The sequence below is a fragment of the Chaetura pelagica genome, unplaced genomic scaffold (assembly GCF_000747805.2).
Source record: "Chaetura pelagica isolate M959 unplaced genomic scaffold, ChaPel_1.0 scaffold391, whole genome shotgun sequence".
In the NCBI taxonomy this organism is placed as follows: Eukaryota; Metazoa; Chordata; class Aves; order Apodiformes; family Apodidae; genus Chaetura; species Chaetura pelagica.
The window spans coordinates 1,552,967-1,565,663 of record NW_009952047.1 but is presented as its reverse complement, the minus strand read 5'-3'; the positions used below and the strand labels follow the sequence as shown (position 1 = coordinate 1,565,663).

At 46.2% G+C, this 12,697-nt stretch overlaps 1 protein-coding gene across 1 annotated transcript in view; it reads left to right on the top strand.

Annotated features, from left to right (window-relative positions):
- Nucleotides 1-12,697, top strand: part of MUSK (muscle, skeletal, receptor tyrosine kinase) — a 56,467-nt gene that overhangs the window by 22,912 nt on the left and 20,858 nt on the right. The window contains exons 6-9 of the mRNA XM_010002915.1: nt 2,776-2,900; nt 6,385-6,544; nt 8,015-8,021; nt 10,795-11,061. Coding sequence (XP_010001217.1) covers nt 2,776-2,900; nt 6,385-6,544; nt 8,015-8,021; nt 10,795-11,061 — 559 coding nt within the window. The remainder of the gene's footprint in view (nt 1-2,775; nt 2,901-6,384; nt 6,545-8,014; nt 8,022-10,794; nt 11,062-12,697) is intronic.

Sequence of the window (12,697 nt, the reverse complement as noted above, 5' to 3'; positions counted from 1 at the left end):
TCCCTACACTGCTGGATGACCCTTCATGTGTTGGGCTACTATACCAAGTGCTGTAATCATTGCCGATGGGGGGATCTCAGGTAATGGGGTGCAGCTTTCTGGCCTCTCCACCATGTATGAGCTGAAGCAACCACTGTGCTCACCATGGCTTTGCTCCCTGCCTCTGCAACTGCCATGCTTCTCAAAATGTGCCTTTTTTTAATCTCCTGGCTGAAAGATTCTTGCAGAGGAGAGTACATGTGCCTGTGTCTGGCACCAGCTAAAAGGGTCCTGTTAATATGTTGCATCAGTATTAATTAAGCTGAGTAGGATTTGAGCAGCAGAGTTATCTCACGGGCCGGGTCCCAGCAGCACAATGAGAAACAAACAGCAGCATGAGAAAAGCACTAAGGGCTGTATTCTGGCCGGGGAGTTAACGTGCTGCCTTCAGCAGGGGCCGTGTGCAGGTAACTGCTGCCAGGGGACAAGCCAAAAGCTTAGTATTTCTCCAAATTAAGTATAAAAGTAATTATGAGCTTCGCCTAGAGCACTTAGGGCTGAATTCACAGCCATCTGTTGTTAATGGCCTGGAGTGAAACTTCAGGCAAGGGTTTCATTTAACTTATTATTCCTCAGGAAAGTCCCTGGCCAGCGACTGCAGTTTTCCTTATTAGCAGTAAAGCTTCGTACCTACTGCCTCACTGAAGGGCAAAGGGGGTGCAGCAGCATCAGTGCTGCCCTGCTTTGACTTTAAGCAAGTGGCACCAAGCATCAACACCAAGGGATTGCTTGGAGACTGTAGAGGAATTAAGAAGCTGAATATAATATGTATCCTCCCAGCCTTTTCACTTCACTGTCATGAAATCTAATCATCCTAGAAACCTCTGCCCAGGAACCTGTTGAATGTCTCTACTCCTAAGACAGAAAAGTTTCTACACTGACATGTTCTCCTAGGGTTGTCTATCCACAAGCAAAAGCTAGTTTTAGAGTTTTTTGTTAAAAAAAATCTCAGCTTCTGACAGGAGCAGATGGAAGGACTACGTGGAAAACCTATACTTTTTTATTCCAACTGAAATTTTGCAGATTAAGCCTTCCCATCCCAAATGGCAGGGATGTATGCTCAGTTTCTGAAGGGACTCCAGTTAGTCTCTTAATTGTTCTGCATTGGAGGTCTCCACTGGGGAACAACCAGTGGCCAATGCCAAGAGGTACATTGGGCAGACAGACACAGAAGACTGTTACATGGTCAGATATGTTGGTAAGGGGAGCCATACACATAACAAACCTGTCTGAAAGCTCCAAGAGAAACTCCCCTACTTAGTAAAATTTCCGATGGAGACTTCTAGCTTTTAGTCAAGAGGTAGAGAGGGAGCCGAACTCACTGAGTGTGAGAAATTGGAGGAAGAAATAGCACACATTCAGCCTGCTTCTGCATAGATATTCAGGCATCTCCATTAAAAAATTTGGGTCAAAACTCTAATGTTCCATATGGGAAATGCCTCTTTTCTCTGATTTCCTCTATGTGGTCCAAGTACAGCAGCTGAAATACAGCTTGTGAAGGCCATCAGAGTTGTGTGTCTAAATTGAAGTAAGTTTTCAGAAAAAATATTTAAGTTCTTATTTTAACAAATATATATATATATAAAATATATATAAAATACCGGACTAGGGAGATGCCTTTCTTATCTTCAAATTGCCCAGTTACTATATTGCCACAAAAGAAGTAAAAGCAGTAGAGAGGAAAAGTCACTTTGAAAACCTACCTCCTGCTGCAGTCTTCATCTTCACAAAGTCATACTCAACATGAGCATCCAGTGTGTGCTGGAGCCCAGAAAGCCAGTTGTGTCCTGGGCTGCATCAAAAGAAGTGTGGCCAGCAGGGCCAGGGAGGGGATTCTGCCCCTGCACTCTGCTCTGGTCAGATCCCACCTGGAGTGCTGTGTACAGTTCTGGTGCCCTCAGCACAAGAAAGGTATGGACCTGTTGGAGAGGGTCCAGGAAAGGGCCACCAAGATGATCAAGGGGCTGGAGCACCTCTGCTATGAAGACAGGCTGAGAAAGTTGGTGCTGTTCAGCCTGGAGAAGAGAAGGCTTCAGGGAGACCTTATAGTGGCCTTCCAGTACTTGAAATGGGCTACAGGAAAGCTGAGGAGGGGCTTTTCACCAGAGAGTGCAGCGATAGGACAAGGAATAATGGTTTTAAACTGAAAGATGGTAGTTTTAGGTTAGACATCAGGAAGAAATTCTTCACCATGAAGGTAGTAAGGCGCTGGAATAGGTTGCCCAGGGAGGTTGTGGAAGACCCCTCCCTGTAGCTGTTCAAGGCCAGGTTGGAAGAGGCTTGTGCAACCTAGTCTAGTGTGAGGTGTCCCTGCTCATAGCAGGGAGGTTGGAACCTGATGATCTTTAAGGTCCCTTCCAACCTTCACCATTCTATGATTCTATGATAACTTGGTACCTATTTGCTGTAAGCTGTCCCAGCTGCATGCTACTGATGAGTTTGCTCTTAGTTTTTTGCACATTACCTCCTTTCAGGTGTCAAAGTCAGATAATGTTAAAATTTCCAGAGGTATAATTTTGGTCTGCAAGGTGCAGAACACAACCATGGTTGTCACGTTCTTTCTCCTCTTTGTCCCTCTTTCAAGGCTGTTGCTCACTGGGAAGCCTATGCTATACTCTGCTTTTATTCATGGGGCTATAGCTGATTTCAAGATGTACTGGGGAGGAAGCATCCCTTGGTGAGCACAGTCTCAGCTTAACATCACTGTTCAACTAGCGCCTTTGTCTTCTCCTGCAGTTTTTGCCAGAATCCTGAAGGCTCCTGAATCCCAAAATATCACCTTTGGGTCTGTGGTGACACTGCGGTGCACAGCTACCGGCCTTCCAGTCCCCACCGTCACCTGGCTAGAAAATGGGAAAGCTGTAAGTGACTCTTTTTTCGTACTTTTGGCCCTGGAGGGCTGCTGACATCTGGAAGCACAGTTCAGGGATTAAAATGTGGGGCTGAGAGCCAGATCCTGTAGTTTCTGTTCCTGCCTCACTTAGCACCTTGCTGAGCAATCATGTCGAGCCTGCCTTGTCTCCCTGCTGCAATTTTCTCCTTTGCAAAACACTCTCCTCTTTTCCAGGGTGTTACATAGGTTAATTTGTTATGGTGTAGAAAGCCTGAGATGAAGAATGCTTTGGATGTTTAGGACCTTCCTCCAAACTAGGGTTTCTAGAACGTAATTTTGGGTTTAAGTATTTCTGCAGACACGTTTCCTCTCTTTTCTCCTAGTGTGATAACAGTAACATGGCAAAATTGCTTCTTTGACAAAGTGACTAAAACTGAGGCAGTCCAGTAGAGCAAACTGTCTTGAAGCAGAATACCTATGGGAAAGCATATATGGACAGTGTATTTGCAGATGAGTGGATCTGAAATTTTCTAGATTGACCTAGGTGACACACTCAATTATGTCACAAATTTATTCCTGGCCAGAAGCATATCCTCAAGAAAGGTACACCCTCTTTGGCAGCAGGCATCAAGACACGCAAATCCACTGCTTCTCTCAGAAAATGGTTCAGTGGTCTAATTATCCTGACCAGTTAAAATAGGTGCCTGCTTTGAATTCATCTGGCTTTCATGTCCATGTGTAGGCTATTGTGATGGTTCCCTTCATCTGAACTTGAGAGTTGCTGGACACGTGGTATTGCCTACCCTGGAGTGAGTGGTGCACCACAGGCACAGCAGCTCTGCAGCCTGAGCCTGCCATGGCTTCCCTCCATTCTACACACAATTATGGTAGACACATTATGGTATACTCTCTGTGGGCTTTCAACAGCTTTTTTGAGAATGTGAGCCCCAGGGTGTGATGCTGTGGAGGCAGGTGGACCAGCAGCTGCATGCAGGCTGGCAAGTTGCCTCCACCCTTTCCCATTGACCCCCTGTCCCATCAGTCCCTCTGGCTACTGCCTGGCTAGGGCCATTCCTGTAGACTTGTTTGTTCAGAGACCAATAAATCCTCTTGCTCAAATTTCTTACTTCAAGAGGCTATCACCATCCTGGTCTGTATCCCTCCTTACCGTGTATTAAAATATATTATAAAGGAGCCTGGCTACTCTTCTGGCTGTCTTGCCTTCCTTATATCCTCTAAACCTTATTGTTTCCTCCATACTGATTAGGACTAATTTTCTATATTCCTTTGAGGTAGTTAGGGAGAACAGCAAAGGTCAGTCTCTGTAGAGCCCCATGTGTTCTCAGTTGTTTCTGGAGACAACTATTCCAAGACAACTGCATGTATTCATTTAAGATTTCTCCATTGGGGAAGAAATTTTTGGGAGGCCTGGGGTTCCTGGAAAGGGCAGAGTATTTCTGGAGCACAGAACCCCAGCTCTGCCAAGCTCCCACTGGTGTGAACATCCCATGGAGTGCTGAGTGTGAGACAATGCTCAGTCCCTGCCCAAGGCCACTGCCTGGGTGATCAGCTCTGCTCTGCCCCACTCCTGTCTGTGAAGCAAAGTGCAGTTCCAGAAAGGATGTGCTCCAGACTGCCTCATTTTAAACACTGCAAGGAGATCCTAACAAGAGCCCATCTCTGGGGATGTCAGGCCAGGAAGTGGGTAGACTGCATCGTGTGTGTTTGAGGGCTGGCTCACAAGCAGTCCCTGGTGAGTCATTTGAAGAGGCAATGGGCCTGTGGCATTACAGTCCATGAACACCAACCTGTAATTGTCCTGAGGTTTAAAGAGTGGGAATCTGCTGAGGTTACTGAGCTGCCTTTAAAGGGAAGGATGTAGTGCCCTTTTCCACAGATGACACAAGCCAAGAGGAGGAATCATGGCTCTCTGTGCTCACCAGGTGCAGCCCAGCACAGCTGGGAAAGGGGGAACTAACAGGATGTGGCACTCCTGGGCCCTGGAGGGCAAGGAGAGAGAGAGCACACAAGTGGCTCAGGGCAAGCTGACAACTGTCTTGGGTTGATGCTGGAAGGCAGGAGCATCCTGTAAAGCAATTCTTCCCTTCCACCCATAAGGTCCCACAATGTACTAGTGCTGAGTGGTTTCTGGGGAGAAAAAACCCAAAACATCTAAAAATAAATCTAGACAGCACAGTAGCAAAAGAGAAAGTTGTGAAAAAATATGCTGTAAGCTCCCATCCACCTGAACTGACTTCACAGCATAAGGCCAAAAAATATCCCTGGTCCCTGCGTTTGCACAGTGACTGGCATACTACTCATCCCTGATGCAATACTTAACACAGCTGTGTTGGTCTGGTTATTTAGTTATATGTTCCTGTGTACATTACTCCACTACAGGTCCAAGTTCAGCTTGAATAAGGCAAAACAAATACATTGTTCTCAGCATTTTCTAATCAGAGAGAAACCAATATGCTTGGTGGAGACACGATGCAACACTGATGCATCATTTCTTGCATTTTCAACTACCACTGTTAGTACCTTCAGGAGCAAACACAGATCCCACTGAAATAATGTTTCTGGTAACTTCCATGGAGATCAGACTGATCTCTTTAGCCTCTCAAATAGATGTGTAAGTAGACTGCTTTGCTGGGATGGATCGAGAGAGACGACTCTCACTGTCCTTAAGGCTAGATTGCACTGGAGGGATCCATGGGCAGCTACATCTCACTTGAATTACATTTCATGGTTCTTATGAGTATGAAGGCGATGCTGCTCCTTCCTACTACCTTTGCAACATAGAGTCTTGGTGTACTGTGTCCTCCTACTTTCAGGAATACCATATGAACATGGAAGATTTGAGTATAAAATCAAGGCAACTGGCCAAAATCAGTAGGCTTCGACCTCATTTAATTGAGAATGTCTGACCTGGCAAAAGAGCTGGCCAAAACCACCATGTCTGCAAGTGCTTCTGTATTTCCAGGTGTGAGGAAAGAAAATGATGCATTATCTGCTAAAGTGTTGGAACCAGTGCGCTTGCTTTGCTTGTAACCACTTTGAAAGTGGGGCAGTAGTTATATTAAAATAGAATCAACAGCTTCCAAACTATTTTTTCTCCCTTTGTATAGCCAGGATTTACAAAGCCACTTCATGCCCTTCCCTGCTAAGACATGAACAGGCAAACAATATACACGAAGAGATCCCAGAACAATTAACCAGCTCAATTACATGAGCAAAACTGGACTACAGCCCTCTGGAGCTGAAAATTAATTGCAGAAGTATCGCTGAGGTGTGAAATAGGAGAGGTCTTTAATATTTGCTTTTGTCTGTGAAGTCAGCTGCTATGCAAGCACCAAAATAACACCAGTGTTTTTAGCTCTGCCACTTCTACCTGCTTGCTACACATTTCTCTGCCAGTTTAAATGCTTAGGGCTGATTCTCTTAGATTTTTTCTTGGCTTGTTTGTTTGCCTTAATTGGAAACACCGCTACAGTGATATTTTACTCTCTTAGGTTTCTGCAGGGTCTATATCGGAAACTGTCAAGGACAGAGTGGTTGACTCCAGACTGCAGGTGTATGTCACCCGACCTGGCCTGTTCACTTGCCTCGCCACAAACAAGCACAGCAAAAGCTTTGGAGCTGCAAAAGCCGCAGCAACCATCAGCATTTCAGGTATGCTAAGGAAGAGGGCGTCACTACTTTTTTACCTTTGTAATCACAGTCCTGGCTTCCCTGCTGGGGGGAGAGAAAAGGGGTGTGAAGTCCTGGGGTGGAGGAAGGAAAGCCTTGGAGAGCTGATAGTTGGCAGGGGGCTAAATTTGAGTACAAGTACCTCCACCGCCAGGATATTTCCTCATACATTCTTACACTTTGGAGACTGGCACAGCTGTCATTTCCTGAATGTTTGATGCTGTCTTGTACTTTGTGTCCCAGAAGCACACTTCGTAAGTTCATCCATGCAGAGGAAGTCATGGCTGTGACCCAGTGTTAGTATCACCTAACAGGAAGGTGAAAATAGCCTTCCTGGGTAGTTTGGCTTCTCAGGGAGTTGCCTGCAGAAATAATGGTTGTTGCTGTCAGAGCAATACCCTGTTGTGCCTGGGATAACCTCTGTTCCCAAATGGGCAAAGGATGGTCCGAAGAGGAGAGATACCAATGGTCTGAGCTAGCTGGCAGCATTTCTCAAACTAAGTGAAAGGTGCCAGCTTTTGCTTTCCCTCTTGTGAGAGGCAGGAGGGTTTAGTTATAGGAAAGAGGAATCACCCGAGACTCCATACGCTGGATGGTAGCCTTGGTCCTGCTGATAATCAGACATGCACCTGCCTTTCTTTCTGTGCCACAGCTTCTGCTCTGTTGAGAAAATAACCATGTCCTTTCTTACACGGAGACCTAGCAGCAAACTCTGCCCTGTAAGAGACTCAGCACTTGGTACCATATTTCACATCCTCACTTCTGCTTTTAGCCCTGACAAGGCTCTGCCCCACACAGCAGGGAGGGCAGGTGCTCTGGGCTGGTGGTAGAACCTGTACTGCTCTTCTCCAGGCCGGCTATGCTCTGAGGGAGGTGAGAGGCCCCCCTGACACAAGAAGGAACCTACCTCAGCCATGTCCCAACTCCCGAGGCTCCCAGGACAGAGGTGTCCCAGTCCTTGGCTGATGCTCAACATCTCCTCATGGCAGCACAGCCCTGCAAGTGGGCAGCAAAGCTGTGTGCCTATGCTGTTCCCCAGTCCTGGTTTTCCCACCTGGGACAGCTGCTGCCTGTGGCAATGGGTGCATGGGTTGCTTTAACAGAGGTTGCTACCTGCTGATTATGAAAGATGGAAAGGATAAGAGTAAAGGTGTGGGCTGAGGGTTCAACAGTCCACCTCAGCAAGAACTGAGGAGTTTTCTCCTCCTCATTCCCTCTCCCCATATGGTATCTTGTGTTGCCCAACATTTCTTCCCCTTAGAAGGTCAGAATTTAGTTGCATTATTTTCAGACAGCTTACAGATGTCAGATGTGTTGTATCAGACTTTTTTTCCTAGCATGGAAATCTTAATTCCCATACCTCAGAGGGTGTAATAAAGTGTCACTGATGTCTTTTCCATTTCTTCTTTCTCTTGGCTCATCACAACTTCTGGATCTGGTGTCTCTTGGCAGAGTGGAGGTAAGAATGATTTTCTCTGTCTGCCTGGGGGCTTTCTCTGGTCCAGGGAGGAGAAGAGTGATGAACCAAGAGGATTTGGTTAATTTTTCTAACGAAGGGAGTGGGTTTCTGGGTGCCAAGCCTACAGATGATGTGCACCTGAAGGGAACACTGAGCTGCTTTCTAAAGGCATAATGGGAGACTGGGCCCAGGTAGATAAGGATATGTCTGTATCAAGCAAACAGTGGATTACACATCAGTGATGGTATTGAAAATATATCAGTGAGCAGAATATTCTGGAGTAAATTCTGTTAACAATTACACCTCCACATCTTTGCTGACCTTGTAAATTTACAGACAAAAGCTTCACTGCAAGTTAAACTCCTGTCTATACACTGCAAAGATTTTGGTTTGGTGGTCACTGGACTGGGGCAAGAGAGATTTAGGTGTTTGTCTCAGGCAGAGTTATAGAAAGTTAAAACCACCTGTATGTGATCAGAGATACACTTTTGCTTAGTATTTTTTTAAGTACTAAATAATTTGTCTGGCTTTTTATTTTTAGAGTCCTAGCATATTTCTACATGCTGCACTTGCAAATCAATCTGGAAGGAAAATGAGAGGGTTAGCCTGGGTGGAGGGCTGGGAGCTGCTGGCTCTCAGAGCAAAGAGCAGAGCCTGAGAAATTCTGAGCAAATGGCTTTGTCACTCTGCTGACACAAGCTCCCTGCAAAGGCCCTTGTCCCCCTCACAAGGTCTTGCAAGATTGATTCAGGAAGTTTGTAAGTGATTTAGTGACTACCCAATGATGAGGGCAGACTTATGCCTTACACCTGCACCCATGAAGGTGTGACAGGCATGGAAACAGTGATTAAATACTCAGCCTTTATGTCCCACAGTTGTTCTCAACATTTGTCTAATGAAATCCTCTTCATGTGACAAGGTGTTGTGAGAAACGCGTTGCTGCTTCTCCTTCACAGCTGGGTCCATGTCTCTCTGCAGGTTTAAAAAAAGCTAGGAAACATAACATAAGCTCTGGTGGCTCTTGTCAGGCTGCTTCTGCAGCCCACTGAAGTCAGCTGCACAGCTGCCCCATGTGCACTTGTCCCCTCCTTTGCTTGTTGGGCCACAGGAAGCACTCACCTTTCAGATTAAGCACAATGGGCATCATCAAGAAAAATGTGAATAACATCACTACTGCCGTGCCAAGATCAACTCCAGAAGGGAACTGGGGGCAGAGAAGTGCTGTGGGGATACCTGCTCTGTGCCAGGGAGTAGCCATAGGCTGTGGGACCAGTGCAGGGTGCTGGGCTTGCCTGTGTCACATGAAGGGATGTCTGTGGTGCCTGGGGTGGTGCAGGGTGTCGCAGAGTCACTGTGGTTTTGGTACTACCTCAAGGAATCAGCGCCTTCTTGGATTTTTTAGCTGATGTGACGCATAGGAAAAAAAAAACAATAAGAAAAAAAATTAACATGGAGCTCATAGTAAAGCAGCTAAACAAAGGGCAGAGAGTGTCATCTGCAGAGAGCAGTGTCGGAAAAGCAGAAATTTGTGTGTTCTGTACAATCCCATGTCCATGTATCTCCAACTTTCTGAAGAAAAACAGCAAGAACCCTCGGGGCTGACAATGGGCAATTGTTTGGACAGAGGAATGAAATAAAAGGCAAAGATACAAATAGCTCTGCTGGCTGCTCCAAATGGCTGGCATGTTGTGAATTGAACTCCCTGACCCCAGTTAAACTGACCGTATGAGCAGTGAGGACAGCTGCACCCAGCCCTCCTCCTCCCTGATTAGGCTGTTCCCTGCACACGAGGGAGGCTGTTTTCCTAGGTTTCTCTTGACACAGAGGGCACTGCATCCCAGGGGCTGCCTGAGTGGAGGGTACATCCCACACAGACCTTGCTGTTGTGAGGTGGCCGTGTTGAAAGCATAGCTGACCTGTGCTTGCCCTTGCCCTGCTGCTCCATTTTGATGAACATGGGGAAGACGGGAGGGAGGGGTGACAGTTGTCTCTGGCTAGATGCAAAAAAACATGGGGAAGGTAAATAAATGGCTCATGGGAGCCAACCCTTCTATGCTCTTTGTTCCTCTGGCATAGCTCTGGCCCCATGCTTTGTGGCAGGAGTTTGCTTGTGGGAGATGTGAAGATAGGAGAGGATGGACCTTACAGGGAGACACCAGAAAGGAAACTTCAGAAGCTGGTGTCTTTCTCCTCTCTGAGCCTCCCACCTAAAGGTGTGTGGAAATGTAGCAGGGTCAGGAGGGGTGCAGCAGCTGAGGAGAGGCAGGCAGGAGCTTGGCTGGTCTGATCTTGCAAAGAATTTCCTGGCACATGTTGGATGGGACTCACCTGTCTCCTGCTCATTCAGTCCCTTCAAAATTAAACTGTTTCTAGTATGGAAAGCAAAAAATCCTGAGCTATCACAGGTGTGCAGTAAGCAGTATGGCTCATTTCTAGTGCAGAAAAGCAGGAAAACAACAACTTCCCATCAAAGTCTTGGGGCACTGTGGGAGGCCATGCTAAGTCACAACTGTGCTTGATGGCTCAGTCTTCTTGCCCACTTATACTCTTAGCAACCCCTAGCCAGAGCCTCAGCACTGGAGCTTACCTGGGGGGTCTTGCACTCACCAGGGCTCCTTGCAGAAGTTTCATTTTTACTTGCTGTAATCATCTACCCTGTCTTCCAACCTTGGTTAGCCTTACAGATGCCACTTGACTCAGAAAAACCTAGAACACTCCTGCAGGCGTTCAGGGCTGAGATCTTACTGTGTGTGCATGCTCTTCTCCCTGACAGCAAGCTGTACAAGGGTGATGCAGGCTACTGCAGCACGTACAGAGGTGAGGTGTGTAGTGCTATCTTGGCGAAGAATGCTCTTGTTTTCTTCAACTCCTCCTATGCTGACCCAGAGGAGACCCAAGAGCTGCTTGTGCACACTGCCTGGACTGAACTGAAAATGGTGAGTTCATTCTGCCAACCAGCCGCTGAGTCTCTGCTGTGTAACTACATCTTCCAGGAGTGCAATCCCTCGGGAGCTGGGCCAGCTCCAAAACCAGTGTGCAGGTAAATGATGAGAAATGCTCATCTTTCACTTCCATTTTGTGGGGATGTATAGGCATCAGGGGAGTGGTGAGAGTCAGTCCAAACCTGTAGCACTGAAGGAAAACGAGCCCTCTAGATTTGCATGGGTTTTCCCTTTGCTCTCTCCTCTCTATGTACAAAGAAGATCTGATCCACCTCTCTGCATGCTCATTTGCTAGGGTATGGACTGCCTTTCAGGCCCAAATGTCTGTGTTATATCAGGCTTTTAGCAGCCATTGTTGAAAAGAAATATACATTTGAATAACATAATTTATTTAAATAATCACAGAATCATAGAATTACCTTGGTTGGAAAACACCTTAAGATCACTGAGTCCAACCTTTAACCTAACACTGACAAGTCCTTAACTAAACCATATCCCCAAGTACTGTGCCTATACTACTCTTAAATACATCCAGGGATGGTGACTCCACCATTGCCCTGGGCAGCCTGTTCTAATGCCTGATAGCCCTTTCAGTGAATAAATTCTTCCTAACATCCAATCTAATTTTCCCCTTGTGAAACTTAAGAGCCATTACCTCTTCACCTATCACTTGTGATGTCATTGAACAACCCAGTCCCCACCTCTTTACAACCTCCTTTAAGGTAGTTGTAGAGACTGAGTATATTAATATTATTTATGAATATAGTGCTATCTGTTAAATCTTACTAGCTCAGTATATACTCATTATTACTATCAAAAGTAATTGCCTATTTGGAATTTTGACTAAATACGGTCACAGTGCGTTTGACAAAACTGGCCAAGGCAATACCCTAATCATTCAGCACTTCCCTCTACGACAGATGAAACAAAAAAAGACCACAACTGAGACACTGCCAGTGTGATTGTACCTGCTAAGCCAAACCTCCCATCTGACCTTTGTATCCTCCAATAGGTAGAGAAAAGTGCACTGAAAGAGGGCTGGCCAACACCCAGAGGAGTCCAAAGCACCTCCCACTACAGCTAATCCACTGCTGACAGGTGTTTGTGCAACATGTCTCAGTGACAGACAGTGATCCTTCCCTGTGCAACCTCCTGAGCAGCCTGTCCCTTATTGCTCCTTGTCTTTCCACCATGGCCACAGAGATGAGTTTCTCCCCTTCCCTTCCTCTTTGTAGTGAGATTTTCTCAGACTAGAGTAAAGCCATTTTTTCCAACCTCTGCTGATAGCTTTTGCTGTTCTAGCCTCTAAAGATACTCATCTTTCTTTAAATGCTTAATATACATACGTACATTATACATATATAATCCAGCCCTGGTTCTGTTACTGTTTACTGTAATGGAACAACAATTGCTTGGTGTGCCTTGCAGAGGACGGTCCCACACAGATGTCTCAGGGTGAAGCTTTCTTTTTTCCTAACATAACTGTTGGCCACAACATGTCCATTTTCAGGCCCTTGAGAACCGTTGTCTGGTTATCATCCATTTCATGTTTGGTCTGCTAGCATCCCTGCCTAAGTGTAGTACTTTGATTATGTCCTCCTTGAACCACATCTTAAAACATGTCATTCAAATTTGTGTTTATTGGGAGAGTAGCCCCAACTCTAGTGTCTCAACAAGTCTCCTCTGCAATCACGGCAAGCACTCCACCAGCTGGACTTGGGCCACATGTAGTTT